Source organism: Rhineura floridana, chromosome 8, assembly GCF_030035675.1.
Source record: "Rhineura floridana isolate rRhiFlo1 chromosome 8, rRhiFlo1.hap2, whole genome shotgun sequence".
In the NCBI taxonomy this organism is placed as follows: domain Eukaryota; kingdom Metazoa; phylum Chordata; class Lepidosauria; order Squamata; family Rhineuridae; genus Rhineura; species Rhineura floridana.
The window spans coordinates 72,653,334-72,670,370 of NC_084487.1; the positions used below are offsets into that span (position 1 = coordinate 72,653,334).

Here is a 17,037-nt window from a genome sequence, read left to right on the forward strand (position 1 = left end):
GTAAGTGTGGCACAGGGATTAGCAAAAAAAAATTGTGCACAAAAAAATTAGGCTGGACTTATTAAGAACACATAGCCATATGTCAATGAAAAGCTCCATGAACATAAACAGCATTTCTATCTATCCAAAACAGTGAATACTGGAATGTTTGGAGTAATCCCTAATTTGCATTTAGTGCAATTCGTCAGTAAATATGGACATGAAGGAGTTATTGGACTAACCCAAGCAAGAGAAACACTGCATTACAAAGGTAGAGATAAGATATCTGGCAGACACAGGGATCCTGGGCAGCAAAATGAGGCCTCCATATTTATGGGCAGTACACCCCTAAACATCATATTCTCAATGACAGAGGAAGACCATCTCCATCAGGTCCTGTGCAACAGCTTCAAGAGGCACTCAGGTCTCGTACAAGGACCACTTAACAATTTTATAGCTCCTAGTTAGCTGACAGGCATGCACTGAGTAAAGCAGCATACCACACAGATCTCTGTGACAGAGACGCAGAGCTGGAAAATGCTCAGACACTTGGCTACATGTGCACCTAAACATATAATACTTGCTGATATTAATAAAAAAATATTTTCCAATTCTCTATTCAAGTTTTATCTGTTGTGCCTGCCTTTGTTATGTTTTGTTTTTATATTTCAATTTTATTGCGATTTTAACCTCCATAAGCCACCTTGAGTAATACATGCACATTGGAAAAGGCAAATGAGTTTACATAATTATTAACCTGGTACCCAGAAATCAGATGATACTAAACACATTAATGCTAGCTATGAATGTCAATTTTTACAGTTAATAGTTAGATCTATACAATGACTTGAGCTTTCGAATCTATCTGGGGTATGTGGAGATATCAATGTATACTTATGCACACTCTGTGCAGCATGTATGGTAATGCAAACCAATTAATTCCAATCAAAATTTTTTATCTTACTGTAATATACATAGTCCTTTGGATAGAGTGCAAATACGACAACCATGAAAATGATGCACTTTTAGTTCCATTCCCCCGATTACAAAATCATGTATTTTAGTGCTCATAAAAGCTTACATCTTTTTCTGATCGATGAGGGAACATCGAAGACTGGCTGTAGTACATGTTTTCATCGTGGTAGTCAGTGTCGACTCCCTCTACAAACTTCTTTCTTGAAGCACCAAACATGCTGTTTGTCACCTAGATCATAAGAATATGGCATTAATATCTGCATACAGGTATTTGTTGAAGAAATATAAAAGTAAAGCCTTTCCTCACTTTACAGATGCTTAAAAAAAGAAACACACCATCATTCCAACTATATGCTAAACTATAGTTTACTGTAATGCAGAAGAATCTCAGGTTTGTGAACTCTCTGAGATTCCCTTTCCTCCTCTAGCGCAGCCAAGAGGAAGACATCATTAACTTTTATTCCTGTTTTCAACAAACCACAGTTACTTGTACCAAAATCTATCATTTGGGAAATCAAGCCAACTTCAAACTAGGGTTTACAATCCTGGCATGTTTCTCTAAAGCATAGTAAAGTTTAACAACATTGTGGTTTTGGACAAAATGATAAATCACGGTTAACTGAAAATGGAAATGAAAGCTTCCAATCTTCTCATGGCCATGACAAAGAAGGAAAACACACAAACCATAGTTTAGTATTAGATTTGAACCAAATCATACACTAATTTTTATGTGGGAACTGCTAATTCCCCAAAATGGGGAAATGAGTAAACCCAGCACTATATACAGTACAGCTTCTCAGAAAACAAAATTCTACAGTGTGCATGCAAACCAAATTCCTTAGCTGTAGTTGCTTAACAATGCAATCTGTACATGCCTACTTAGAGGTTCAATGGGACTTACCCCCAAGTAAGGATTACCCCTAGCAAGTATAGGATTGCAGCCTAAATTATTGTTATATACACTACTTTAAAAAAAAAGAAATTAAATATTTACCTGGTATTGCTAACAGTGTACAAAGTACTTTACTGCCTGTATGCCCTCACAATAATCCCATGAAGCAGACAACTATTATACCTGTTTGTTGATGGGCAATGGAAATTGAAATACATTCACATCTTTGCTTAGTCACAGCATTCTTAATTCTTTACCATTAGGGCTGCATGTTTGTGGTACTGTAGCAGTACAGACCCCAGGTAGTGAGAAAAAACATCATATAAAAGTGATGCCCTTATTAGGCCAGTTTCTTTTGTACTCAGCCACTAATGTTTAGTTCAGTAAAAGTTACTGCGTATTTTTAATTTCACACCAAGGCATGTCCCAGGCTCTCCCAATATACTTAATGAGTGGTCTTGCTTCACTATTAGCATCTCCCATTGCACAAAACTTCTGAGAATGCAATTATCACCTATACAATGGAATGCAGTATTTAATAGGCTACAGGATTATCTCCTCTTTCAGTCTAGCTCAGCAAAGCAATGATGAGAGGAGAAACTGTTGATGGCAGCTGCTGCTTCTAGCAAGGATGAAGAACAGCAGAGGTAATCTTGTATGCAATGATGTCAGAGAGAGTATAGCGTCCTTCTAACACTATACTTGTGATTGCGGGAAGGATATCACTACCATCACAAGGTTCCATTCCCATGGCTGAATGTTGTATAGTTAGTTATTAACCTTATTCAGATATTAACATGGCAGGAGAGGGTGAGTGGGAATCATGTGTGCCCATCCCCTACCTACGTACATTATGTTTGGAATCCCATAAATGTTCATATAGACTTCTGGACCAAGGCATATGAATATTCCTTGACTTCAGGTACATGTGCCATTTAATTTTCATTTTTAATTGTCTCCACCTCCCCTTCCTCCCCTCTCCCACACACACACAAAGCTGTGGGAATTCAAGACAATTCTGGGTTTTTTTAGACAGCACAAAAATCTTATACTCCAATAGAAATTTTCTGTTATGGGCAAAATGAACCCTGCTGTAAATTAAAAATGTATAACGATATCAATAAATGCAACCAGTTACAAATTGCCAAGAAAATTCAGTAAGTGTAGCAGATTTATGTTGGATTTTGTTCCTAAGATAAATTTATATAGTAAATCAAAAGATTAATGTAAAGGGGTTGCAGACTGTTTACAGTGCAATCCTATGCATGTTTACTCAGAAGTAAATCCTACTGGGATCAATGTTGCTTACTGCTCTGTTAGTGACCCAAGAAATCAAAATCCATTATTTATAAAACTTGTTTTGTAAGGCAGTCACTATGTAACTTCATTCTGCCTGAAAGAGAGCGAAGAATACATACACCTTTTAAATAATAGAAACTGGACCAATCTTAGGTTTTGCTTTACCCAAAGTCTGACATCAATCAAGACACACACACAGAGGGTTTTCTCTTAAGGGAAATCTCCATCCACAAAGCTTAAGAAACTGTATTTGCATTTTATCCACTTTTTTTACTTCAACATCTGTTCAAAGACATCCCTTCTAGAACAAGGTTTAAATCCAAGAACCCAAGGGATTGCGTTTGTGTGCCCTTCTAACTTCTTTTGACTTCAATATAAGGGCATTTGTGGAATTATTCCACATCTGCATCAACTATGGAAACAAAGGCAGTCCATTCTATCTCCTAGGTGAAGTTGCCATATTCTGTCCAAAGGAAAGTATATAATATATTTTTTATTTTTGGGGTGGGGGGAATTGCTCTGTCATTTCATGTATTTTGCATGAGCATATGCTCTCTTTGAAGAATCTTCATTAGGCTAAATTTTTACCTTCCTAACCTTGGTCTCAAAGATCAAAGACCTTTCTTCCTCTAATGATAATTAGTCTTCTAGTTTTCCTATATTTTTAAATAACTTTTTTAAAGGATTCAAATCTAAGATTTTCTACAATTCATAGGACTATAAATCTTCAGTCCTTCCACAAAAACAAAGAAGCCACACAGTAGTCATTCTTCACCTTTATTCCAACCACCAACCACAGCTGCATAACCACAAGCATAACTTTTGAAATAAGTAATTTATCAGTAATGAGTAATGACTTATACAGGAGTCTACTCACAATTATAAAAAAGGTATGTGAACCCACTTCTGAAATTCTTGTAAAAGCTAGTCCGGTCTCACAAGCCAATACGGTTTAAGCACTTTCATAATTTTTATTTTCATCATGAGAATTGCTTCCATGTGCACTTCCACAAGGGAAGAAATTGTGAAATGTGAAGAATCCCCAAGTTTAACTTGAGTACTCTCCACTATTCAAATATGGTTGGAAAGAAAGGATTTGCACTGGCCAAGTATAAGCATACATGTGTATCCAGGTGGCTGTGTATAGCAGCTATGCAGCTCTCGTGACTTGGCAGTGTATCATCAGTTCACCAGTAGTTCGTATCTTGTTTGAGAAGTTATAGAATAGAGATTGTATAAGAATAACAAGCTTTTCAGGAGAGGCAAATTTATATCCAAATTTTAAATATCACTTTAAAGGTACAGATGATATGGCACATGTTTTAAGATATTTGATTTAAATCATGCCTCATTAAGCATGGAGACAGGGCTGAACAAAATCTGAAGAAAATGTTTCCTAAACAACTTATCACTAGTTTCTGTCACCTATCAATTTTGGCATTCTCACACTCACCCCTCAAAAAAAAGTCTGCTCAGGCTATGGGCCTCAAAATCTGATGCAGACTCTTAGGAATCTGAAATATTTTTCCTTCAATGGAGACCTCTCTCATCAAAACTTTGTTCTCTAACTAACTACCTTACTTATAAAAAAGCCAATAGGATAAGGAAATATTCCGATGGCACGTGGAGTGACACTTCCCCAAAAGAGCTAAAGAGACAAGGAGGCACCTTTCAAAAATCTTAAAATCCAGCTGTTCAACTGCTTGGCTGGAATGGGATGGGAAAGCAGGGGGACTGAATCCAGTTGCTCACTCCAACTTTCAAATATCTGAGCAGTACTTTTCTATGAAAGGCTTTATGTGTGCAGTCCCAGATACAGGACCAGTGCGAACTGCATATGCAGTTACCCATCAATCAGTGTGTTACCCAACTCCAGCAGTTTCCAAAATTCAACAAGGTATATATATATATATATATAATAAACCTATGTCTGCACACTTAAGCTACAGTGCCTTGCAAAAGTAATCAGACCCCTGACCAATACTCTCATATTATTGAATTACAAATGGTATGTTGTAATTTTGTTCTGTATGATATTTTATTTTGAAACACTGAAAATCCATTATTGTAAGGTGACATTGGTTTTATGTTGGGAATTGTTTGTAAGAAACATAAAAAACTAAAACATGTTACTTGCTTAAATATTCAACCCTTGTGCTGTGGAAGCTCCCAGTATCATCCAGTTTACACAGATGAAAGAAATTGCCCTATCGAGGAAACAGTTACCTTACCCTTGGCCTCCACCTGTGAGCCATTCAAGTTGCTGTCACACTGTCAAAATAAAAACCCCACTGTTGAAGGATCATTGGTCAGGCTGTGGATCTGAAGGAAAATGAAGACCAAGAGCATTCTACAGAAGTGAGAGATATGTAATACAAATGCATAGATTAGGAAAAGGGTACAAAATAATATCCAAGTATTTGGCTATCCTAATGAGCACAGTTGGATCAATAACCAGGAAGTGGAAGCTGCATCACACCCCTTAGGCACTGCCAGAAATGGCTGTCCCTCAAAACTCAGTGCTTAAACATGGAGACTTGCAAGAGAAGCCACAGAGAGGCCAACAATCATTGGAAGGAGCTAGAGACTTCAATGGCTGGGAGTGGAGAAATGGTGCACCAGACAACCTACCAAGAGCTCTGCATAACACTGGCCTGTATTGGAGGATGGCGAGAAAGAAGCCATGACTCAAAAAATACCATCTGAAAGGAGTCTGGAATTTGCCAGACAGCATGAGAGTGCCCCAGCTGCGATGTGGGAAAAGGTTTTCTGGTCAGATGAGACCAAGATAGAGCTTTTTGGCCAAACCTCAAAGCGTTATGTGTGGTGCAAACCTAACACTGCCCATGCCCCAGGACACACCACAATAAAGTATGGTGGTGGCAGCATCATGCTGTGGGGATACTTCTCATCAGCAGGGACTGGGCATTTGTTAAAAATGAAGGAAGAACAGATGGAGCAAAATACAGGGAAATGCTGCAAGAGAACCTGCTTCAGTCCATTAAAAAACTGAAGCTTGGGAGGAAATTCACGTTTCAGCAGGACAATGATCCCAAGCACAAGGCCAAAGCAACATTGGAGTGGCTCAAGAACAAAAAGGTGAATGTCCTACAGTGGCCCAGTCAAAGTCCTGATCTCAATCCCAGTGAGAGTCTTTGGCACTATTTGAAAATTGTCGTCCACAAGCGACGTCTAACCAACCTGAACAACCTGGAGCAAATCTGCCAAGAAGAAAGGGCCAAAATCCCTCCAACACTGTGCGCAAAGCTGGTACATACCTACCCTAAAAGACTTAAAGCTGTTACTGCAGTGAAAGGTGGCTCTACCAAATATTAATGTGTGGGGGTTGAATACTTATGTTAGCAACATGTTTCCGTTTTTTATGTTTCTTACAAACATTTCCCAACATAAAACCAATGTCACCTTACAATAACTGATTTTGAGTTTCAGTGTTTCAAAGTAAAACATCATACAGAACAACATTTGTAATTCAGTAATATGAGAACATTGGTCAGAGGTCTGATTACTTTTGCAAGGCACTGTATCTTTAGACACAATGCCGAACCATGCTTTAGGGTACACGAAGAGGCGAAAAAAAGCTCACACACATGCTCCTCCGTTGCACATGGTGATTCCCTGGTGCAGGGGTGGGGAACCTTTGGCTCCACAGGCTAGATCCTTATCAGATCTGCCCATCACCTGATGTCACAATAACTTCCAGTTTTCAAACACCTCACTGAAATGGAGGAAAGAAACTTTGTTTTAGCAGCAGTTTCAACCCCTTCCTGATCACTAAGAAGTTTGCATTAAAACCCCTACTAAAACAAAGGCTTTTTCCTCCATTTTAGCAGATGTTGTAATCCAAACACCTTCCTGGGCAGGGGTTAAATCCTGCTGTCTTTGGCTATGTGCGCAGGTTCCCAGCGAGGAACTGGCATGCACAGCCAACCAAGAATTGAACCTCACCCCCCTACCCATCAGCTTACATCACCCACCTGCCCATGAGAGTGACAACATCTGATTGACAGGTGACCATGGTTTTGAAAAAATAGCCTTGGGGCCAAACAGGCCAGAGGTTTCCCACCCTTACCCTGGTGCCTAAATCCTAGTTAACCCCAACATTCAAACAACACCATAATTTTCCCATGCAGACACTGAGGCAAATTACAGTTTGCCTCAAATTACAGTCTCATTATGCATGATGGAGGAAATCACCAGGCTTGTTAACAGAGTGCTAAACCATAGTCTGACTATAGTCTTAGTATCCCAAAATGGGTTAGAATGTCAAATTCATAAGAAAAAAAGGTTACCTCTTTTTTAATATTTTATGCAGTTTATTTATAAAAATATTTATATACTGACCACTCGCAAAGCATCAGGGCAGTGTACAGCAACATAAAAGGATTTAAAACAATACAAATCAATCGTTAAAATGACTGGCTACTCAAAAAGCATTTTAAACACCTGCACAGGCCTGTTGGCACAAAAAAAATATTCAAGGGATGCCTGACTAAGCAACTTTATTCTTTGAAACATGTCTCAGGTGTTCCAAAATTCTAACACCTTTTAAGGAGATCAACAGAGTCAACGTTCACCTGTATCATTAAGTGCTTTTCCTTCACATTTTGTATAAAGACACACACATTTAGTGAACTGGGCAACATTTAAAAACTGCTATTTATTAAGATAAAAATAAATTTAGAAGTTTAGCACCAGCACACCTCTCCTAAACTTTTGGATTTGCTTTTTGTAAATATGGGATTATATAACACTAGGAGGACCATACACAGTTAAATACAGATGTATTCATTAATAATAATTAATAAGCATTTTAATATTAAGATTAAAATAAAAACAATAAATAAGACTACCTTTTAACAAAGGGCCAGGGAAAATGCCAGTGACAAAACTGTTTAAAACGATGTACAAAAACACTTCAAATTATACCAAAGGAAACATCACAATAAATTACACCAAAGGAGAATCACAATAAATATGACTTACTAAGACTGCAATTCAACCACTGCAAATAAAATATTACCAACTCGGTTTAAAAACAGAAATATGTTATAAATACTACTGCCTTAAAAAAGCTTTAAACCTAGAAACAAGATTTTCTTTTCAGCATGTTTTTCTCCTCCCAATTATTCCAAAATGTATTTATAAGAAAAACACTCATTTTACAAACACACACACACAATTCTTTATCATCACTGTATGCACAGTTCAAAAAATAAAAAATAAAAAGATTGCAAAAGCACCTACACCATCCTGGACTGTATCAACTATTTAGCAGTGAAATACTTCGTTTTATTATCTATTTGCAATCATTACCATAAAATCTTTCCTAGGAAAACCTCACACACACTAGTAAAATATCTACCTACCTAAAAACTGTACTTTTGCCCATTAACTTTTTTGTGTCTGTTGAAGCAAGCAAGCTTTGATGGACACTTCCTGCAAATGAAGTAGATTATGTTATTAGAAAATGTGAATGAATTGACAACATAAGCAATCACAATAGGTTGCATTTTGCTATAAAGTCAAAAGCCTTTTAAATGTTATATACAGGGCTAAAAGGATCTTCAAAAACATGATCACTGGCATTAATTTAAAAATAAAAATGAAATGCAGTACAACATAAACAATAAATTAATTATTTAATAGCAAAGTATATTGCCAATATTCAAGTTTTACAGGGTTAAAAAAAGCTATCCAAAATTAGTTACTCTGTCTAAATGCTACTTATTTATTTTTGAGAACATACCAACCAAATGCATTGATGGATCAGGTCAAAAGTCCATCCAGTCTAGAACACTGTCTGCCAACAGTGTCCAACCAAGCGCCAACAGAAAACTCAAACATCAGCATAGAAGAAGGTAATTTTCTATTTTTTATTAGTTTGGCGTTTTGTTTTTGGTAACCATCTGGTAATCAGTGAAATATTAATAATGAATACAGACATGTCAATTTATTTATTTTTACTGTAATAGGTAACAAACACCAATAAAATCTCATATACTTTTTGTTATATCACTTCATAAAAGACATCTAAACTCCAGTTCAGATTATATTTATTTGCAGTTAAGCGGAATACAAATGTTGTTAAATAAAAATAAAAATACTCCATGCATTAGAGGAAGTGGTCAAACTCATCTCCCATGTGTGATGGTCCAGTCACATTATTTATTTATTTGCAACAGTTGTACTATTTTGGAAAAGCAGTCAACATGTAGCATTAGCATTCTAACTCCACATGTCCCTGGGGCAGCTGGTACAGGATGACAGCAGTGCACATGACACAGGGGAGAAGAACCCAAATGTTAATCCCTATATCTAGATAACCAAAAAGAACATAAGCTTTCTGGCAGGAAGCACAAGTAGATGAGGACATTTGAAACTGCATTAAGGTAGTGACTATCACTAAATCATGTGGCAATAAATTTCAAGGTAATTAGATGTTACAAGGGAAAGGAGGTATCCTACATGTCCCTACCAGCAATAAGTTTTACTGGCCGTTTGCACATCATGGTAAGACAAAGAGAATAGTTTGCCATGAATACACAGATTGTTCTGCTTCGCTTGTCTCTTCTAGCAAGTGGAGCAACAAAATATGATATCTGGGTCAGCATGATGTCCAAACTACAGATTGTGGTTTGTTTCACTTTAAACAATCCACTATCTGAAGCAAAGGTTTTTCTTCGTTTCCCAATCATGTTTTGGTTGGATCAAAACAAACCATGATTCCTGGGTTTAGACATAACACTAAGCCAAGGAGTGTGATTTGCTGCTCTACTTGCTAGTGGGGAGGAGTTATGTGACCTGCTTGTTCATGATTACTATGACTTACTGTGACATGCAAGCATAGCCACTGAATGCCTCATTCAGTAGTATTTTAAGCATGGGCTGGCTTGGGCTGATGGAGTCATAGTCCAAAACATCTGTAGAATACCAGACTGCGAAATATTACTCTATTAAGTTGTATATATTTATTCATCCTTTCTTCTTAACAAATAAACCTCAGCCCTGAAACTTCCTTTGTAAGCAATATTTGTAAAGAATATCCCCTAATACCCTCATTGTTTCAGTTGCCCTTGTCCACTTCTACAATATCATGACTGGAACAAGTTGACTGTACACACAATATTCTATATATGGGCACGCCATACCTGCTTTATTTCCAACTCCTTAACACTAAGCCTGAGTTTTTATTGCTATAGCACACAAAGCTTTCATTGAGCTTTCTACTGTACCCACTTGATCTCCTTCTTGAGTAGTCACAATCTGTTCAGAATTGATCATTTTAAATGTGATCTTAAGATGTTTCCTTCCAAGGTGCATTGGTGTTTACGTACTTGCACTGAATCTTATCTGTCATTCAGGTCACCCAGTTTGGAGACATGCTTTTGGAGTTCTTCACAGTCAATTTAGGATTTTTCCCATACTGAATAAATTTGATGTCATCTACAAACCTAGATACATCACGTTTAACCAATGACTCCACTTAATTTGTGCATAAATTAAATTGGACCAATTTCAATAATTTTTGGGAGAATATTTAATTTTATCCTGAATAATGCTTCCCATCAGTTTTCCTCAGACGCAAAACTAAGGTCTGTATTTAGTCACTTTGAGCTGCTTCTAGGTACCACAGCAGCAGTAGCCATGAGTATTGCTCCCTCAGAGATAAGTCCTTTCATGACATACAAGAGTAGCATAAATGACTTTTCAGGACAAGTCTGTTAGCCCTAGAACCCATCCGCAGCCTGGCATACAGCTCTTAATAAGAAGGGGAGATATTGCAGCAAGATAATTTCCCTACTTTTTTTTTTGAAGCCAGCAGAGCAGAGCTAACCAAAGCTTATCAGCCCTGTTTGCTTCACACAGTGCATCCTATGCTTGGACCACAACAGCTACAAGAGAATCAATGTACAGAATCAAGGCATACGGTATATTCTCTTTACCAAAGCTCTGGAGATGAGATTGAAACAAAACACATATGCTATAGCTATGACAAAAAAAACTTCAGGAAGTAGTCATTTCTGTTTATAAATCAACTAAAAGGCACACTGATACTGTCAATGCTTTCTTTCTTTAAACTGGGTAAAGTTTCTTTGATGTAGATGTTCTCTGAACAGTTTTAAGATGTGTCCTGATAATTTACATTAAAATTTAATTAATATTTCACGATTATTAAATATTTATTTAACTTCCCATTAGTGTTATTCCCCTTCCTCAGTTTGTTTGTTTGTTTGGTTGGTTGGTTGGTTGGTTGGTTGGTTGGTTTACTGCCCCATACCCAAAGCTCTCTGGGAGGTTTACAACAATTAAGAACATTAAAAACAAATATAAAAATTTAAACCATTAAACCCCATAAAAACCCATAAAAACCGATGTCAGTTAAAAATGCATGTTATTCAAATACTGTTAAAAATGCCTGGGAGAAGAGGAAAGTCTTGACCTGGTGCCGAAAAGATAACAGGGCTGGTGCCAGGGAAGAGAGAAGGGTGTTCCATACGCCTTGTTTGTCTCAAGAGCTTCTTCTTGACAGGGTCATCCCCCCAAAATAAAATGTTATGGTGAAATGCAGTCTTAATGCAACAATTCAAACGAATTGCCACTTTCTCTCACACATGAAAAGAGCTCTGTGACTCAGTACAGTTGCTCAAGGGCTGAGTCTTCCTTTATATGTGACCCAGATTCGATTCCTTTAATCTGTCCTTCTCTAACAGTATACAGAGGGCATAACACATCATAAGCCCAGGAAAATGTATCTTAACAGTGTACAGAAAGAGGCCACAAACAAGTTATGAATGCGTAAACTCTTAACTCAAATAAATGACATGCTGCCAAATGCTATGCATGCATCTTCACTCAAATATATGTCCCACCAAATTTGATGGGGTTATTCACAGATAAGGATGCAAATGATTGATGCTTCCATAGCACTTATTTATGCACTGAATGATTAGAACTTTAAACCAAAGCCATTGCCAAACTGCAGTATTTCAGTCCAAGCTGCTTGAACGGAATTGATCAAGGATGTAAAGAGTATCAATCTAGCTATTTCTTAAATGCCAAAACCACTCCATCCTCAATCACCTTCTTCTATTGGATACATATAAAGGTGTGTGTCATTTCATCACTGTACAATGTAGACGATGTTTAGTTGTAGCAGCAGGAGTTTGTTTAAAGCAGCAGCTCAATGTATGGCCACAGTCCAATACTACAAAGAAACACACACAGAGACACAATAAAAAACAAATCCAAAGTATATCTTGCTTTTAAACATTTTGTGTTCTCTCTATGGCTATTCCAGAGGTAAAAACTGCCATCCAATATTTAACTTCCTTAGCCTCACCATGTAAGGGCAGGAAATGAAGACTGGAATGATTCAGAAATTCAGCAGCACCTCATTCCCAAGGGGAAGAAGGAGTGATACAATGCATGGACTTGTTCCTCACATCAATCTTTTCCCACCACACCCATGGGGAAGGCAAGTGCTGGGAATGACAAACTGAAAATACAGAATTCTCAGTGGTTCACACTGTGCCCAACCCAGATTCACAAAATACTAATGAAATACAGAAGTAAAAGTCTTGAAGTCAAGTCCATTATAAACTCCACTGTAGTTTAATGCATTTTAATTAACTGTACACTTTTATTGTTAGAAACAGCTTTATGTTGTATAGTTTGTAAACTGCCCTTTATCACATGCTGAGACAAAGAATAAATACATTCTTGGGAAATAACACTCAAGTGTATTTTTAAAATATCTCCTTAGCTTGATAGTACATCTCTCAAAAACCTCTTAATGCACAAGCTTCACAAATCATGCTACAAATATAGGAAGCTTATACTTAAACATATAAGTTATGTTTGACCTTTGCTTATTTTCACTAATAAGTTCTGGTAACTATTAAAACTTAGCCACCTATACAGCAAACATGATAGCTTCATCACTTATTTCTGATCATTTTCTCCCATCAAGGAATTTTAGTTGGCATACTATTTGCATTTACAAATACACAGTACACTGAGTTGGGAATATTACAACATTGAAAAATCTCCAGTGTGTGGTCGCCTAGGATTTTGATACAGAAGGACAGGAATTTGAAAGAGATTTTAATCATGGTGTAGAGCTCAAATTTAAAAAGGGAAATATTTTCCCCAAACCTGGAAATACAAAACTGAGCAATATGAAGATACAACCCAAAAATCTTCAATAAAAAAAAAATTGCCTATGTTTAAGCTCTGGAAGCCTCTGTCCCAAATCCACCAGGAACTGAAGAATCTCTGCACTCAAAACTATATAGCCTTCTCTCTCCAAAATTCCCTATGTGATATGAATATTTCTGTCTGCAAACTGTCTATTAAATTGCTCCCTACTGGATCCATCTAAACCCAGCATCCTATTTCCCACAGTTGCCAAGCAGATGCTTCTGGAAAGCTCACAAACAGGAGAGTATACTAAAGGATGAGGATAGGGTAACAATATACCATCTTAGCCAGCTGGGAAAAGCCAGGGCCATGAGCTATACAACTTCAACATTTGTCCCTCTCACAGTGGCAGGTAGGAGTGAAAGAGTTAAAGCTAGCACATACAAAAACTAGCCACATACAAAAATGAAGTACTGGTTAGCATGAGTCAAGAATTTGCCTGAAGCCTCTCACATTTTACTAATTCTGGACAGGTACTATCCCTCTTCAAGCCTTCTATTTACTTGTGCGGCTGTCACTGCACAAGGGCAGGGGCACACTGCCAAGCACCACCCCCTCCAGTGCATCACTTTTCCCTTCTTCCAGCCTTCACAAGTTTAATCCACGCAGGGAGCCTCTAAGAACAGAAGAAGCTCCCTGCTTCAGAACTTCATCCTCCAATTCGGACTTCCGGGAAGGGTGACTTCGCTTGTGCCTGCTTTTGAGACGGGCTCCCGCCTCAAAAGAAGCTTATTCAGATATAAATCAGTCAGAACATTTTTTTTTTTTGACTGATGAAATTTCTCCCGGGCAGGGAGAAACGTAGAGATCAACCTCAAAAGCCTGTTTTTGCTGGGAGGACTGGATTTCATTAATTTATGAGAAAAGGTCCTGCCAGCAATGCCGGATGGACTTCCGAACAAGCTCTATCTGTTTATGCGATACGTTTATCTTTTCTTCAAAGAGAAAACAGACTAACAGGCAAGCACCCTTCTTTCCATTTTTTTTTTACTTGGTTTAAATTGTTGCAGCAAAAGGAGATTTGTCAGATTGATCGGCTTTGGAGAACTTCTGGGTGAGCTATAACTCTTCTCTGTTATTCACAAAATTAACAGCTTATCTCTGTTTTTGTTGCAAAAAGCTGTCCTGGAAGTGCATTCTAAAGATATAAACAGAAGAGGGATTTCTATTCCGAGGAACATTATATTGTCTGGGACTATTCTCTTTTTGGTCTATTTTATTTTGACGAATCTGCTTCTTCACGACGCCACTAACTGTTTTGATGCTGGGAACTAAATTTGTTTTGTATTCTTGAACATAGAGAGATAAGGCAGGCTGCTCTGTTTATACTGTGATGTCATCAAGCCTGGAATATTAACCCAATTGTTGCTGAAATAAGAAGTGGTTCTTCTTTATTTTTGTTTTGCTTTGTTTTCGTGGTTTTAAAAATGGCAATCAAGAAAGTGGCTGAGAATCTGGAAGTAATTATGTTTCAGAAAATAATGGATGAGATTGAGATAACGAAACAAACCCTGCGACAGGGCAGTAAGGAGCTGAAAATTGAACTGAGCAAAATGACGCAGGAGCTTAAAGAAATAGGGGATCCTGTGAGAGAGGAGAATGAGAACAGAGATGAGAAGAAAAGAAAAAATAAAGGGAAGATACAAGCTCTGGAGATTGGAACAAATGTGGAATTGGAAAAAGATCTGGAGTTTATGGATATTAGAAATAAAATCTACTGTTTGGAATTTAACGTTATCTCTGAAGAAATTAATGAAGATATTAGAGATAAAGTTATCAATGGCTTGGATAATCTTCTGGACTGGAATGACCTGATGGAGCTTGATATAGAGAAAATTTATGGAATTAACTGCAGCCATGTGACAATGGAAAAACTCTCAAGAGATGAGCCAGTGCATTTTGTAAAAAAGAAGAACAGAGATATGACTTTACAACAATATTTCAGCAACTTATTCAGAATTGATGGCAAGAAAATATTTGGGATAGAGGAAATTCCCATCAGACTCTTATTATATGACTATGGCTACGACAGCAAGATTATTATGGAATACTGATAATGGAAGATTGGACACTGAAATTACTGGACTTAACAGGACTACTGAAGATGGAAGATGGAATTAATAGGGATAATGGAATAATGGCTATTGAAATTATTGGACCTAACAGATTCTGATGAGATGGATTAATCGAAATGTTTATTTGGACTATGGTTATGACAATAAGATTATTATTATTATTAACGAGATGGATTAATCGACATGTTTATTTGGAGGAAAATTGATAGATATATTTCTTAAAGAATTGAAACCTCTCTTTGACTTTTTGTGGAAAGAATAAAGTAATGTTTATGAGATTTGATGATTAATTAAGATAACTACTGGAGGAAAGTGATTTTATAATATAATTTAAGAGACAGGATTGTTATATATCGTAGACCTATAACTGATTTGATCTGTGACAAATGGGAAGTCAACATTTTATTTTTTTGTTTAATCATTTTTGTTTTGTTTTGTTTTTTGTCTTTGAATGTTTTATGATTTTGTTTTATATGTTTTATGAAAATTTGAATAAAAATTATTGTAAAAAAAAAAAAGAACTTCATCCTCCAATTCATGGAGAGCTGAAAAGGGGAAAGTAATGTGCGGTGGCAGATGTACTCAGCAGCATGCCCCTGCTCTACCTTGCACAGCAACATTCATTTGAGTAAGCAGAAAGTCTCAAACACGTATAAACCCATTTTCTTTAAAGTGTTTTAGACCCAGGATGCAATATGGCAAAATATTCTTGTATGTCACAGATGCTATTTGAATGTGGTGTATTGCCATTTTTTTTATTATGTTACGCAGAGCCAAACGGAAGAGGAAGAAAGAATCAAACAGATATTTCATTTATTTGAAAATGAACTTTTCACACCCAGGATGGGTTACGCTTGTTGCGATATCATTGGTTAGTCAGACAGAATAAGCGATCCTTGAGGAAGAATTTTAACACAGAACTCTAATCAGCTTTAATTTCTAAACTCATTTTAAAAACACCCTGTGTGGCTTGAATCAGCAAGCAAGCTTAAAATAATCAGCCCAGAAGGGGGTATATGTGACTTGCCATCACCTCTGCTGTCATCTTGGCACTCAGCAAGTAGATAGGAAGATAAACTGGAGAAAATCCTATTGTTGCAAGTATTTTGAAACAATTAACAGTGTAATGTAATATAGCAATGACACCAGAATATTAGGACATCAAGATATGTTAGAATTGTACTTTAGACAGCTTATTATAATAAAAAGGGGCAAGAAAAAGCAATCTGTGTTCTGGATTTCTTTCCAGTTACTACAAAATCTATTAGGTCCATTTGTGTCAATGCTAAATTAAGGACTGCACAGCATGAACTATAGAAGATTTCAAATAGATGGTTTAATTGATGTTGCAGCAAAGTTATGAAACATTTATCATGACTCCCCAAAACAGTATTACATCACCTGACTTCTTTGATTAACAGTTTGAATTAAAGTTCAGAAAAACCAATAAAACATTAGTGCATGCAGAATTTTAGGGCTACCACTTATGAAGACATAACTATCTTTAGAGAAGATCTGCCTCTCCAAGAAGTTTTACTTTATCAATAAGAGCTATTAACCACATACCAAACATGCCAAAGATTCACCCTAACACTG

General features: G+C 36.9%; 1 protein-coding gene across 7 annotated transcripts in view; it reads right to left on the reverse strand.

Annotated features, from left to right (window-relative positions):
* CNOT2 (CCR4-NOT transcription complex subunit 2) overlaps positions 1-17,037 on the reverse strand; it is a 73,722-nt gene that overhangs the window by 27,286 nt on the left and 29,399 nt on the right. For 3 of the 7 annotated variants that reach the window (XM_061639751.1, XM_061639752.1, XM_061639754.1), the window contains exons 2-3: positions 8,533-8,602; positions 1,061-1,183 (exon numbers count right to left, since the gene is read on the reverse strand). In XM_061639751.1, coding sequence (XP_061495735.1) covers positions 1,061-1,171 — 111 coding nt within the window. In that variant the 5' untranslated portion in view covers positions 1,172-1,183; positions 8,533-8,602. Of the gene's footprint in view, positions 1-1,060; positions 1,184-8,532; positions 8,603-12,247; positions 12,356-17,037 lie in introns of those variants that run through there. The other 4 variants (XM_061639750.1, XM_061639749.1, XM_061639755.1 and 1 more) reach the window with 2 other exon arrangements.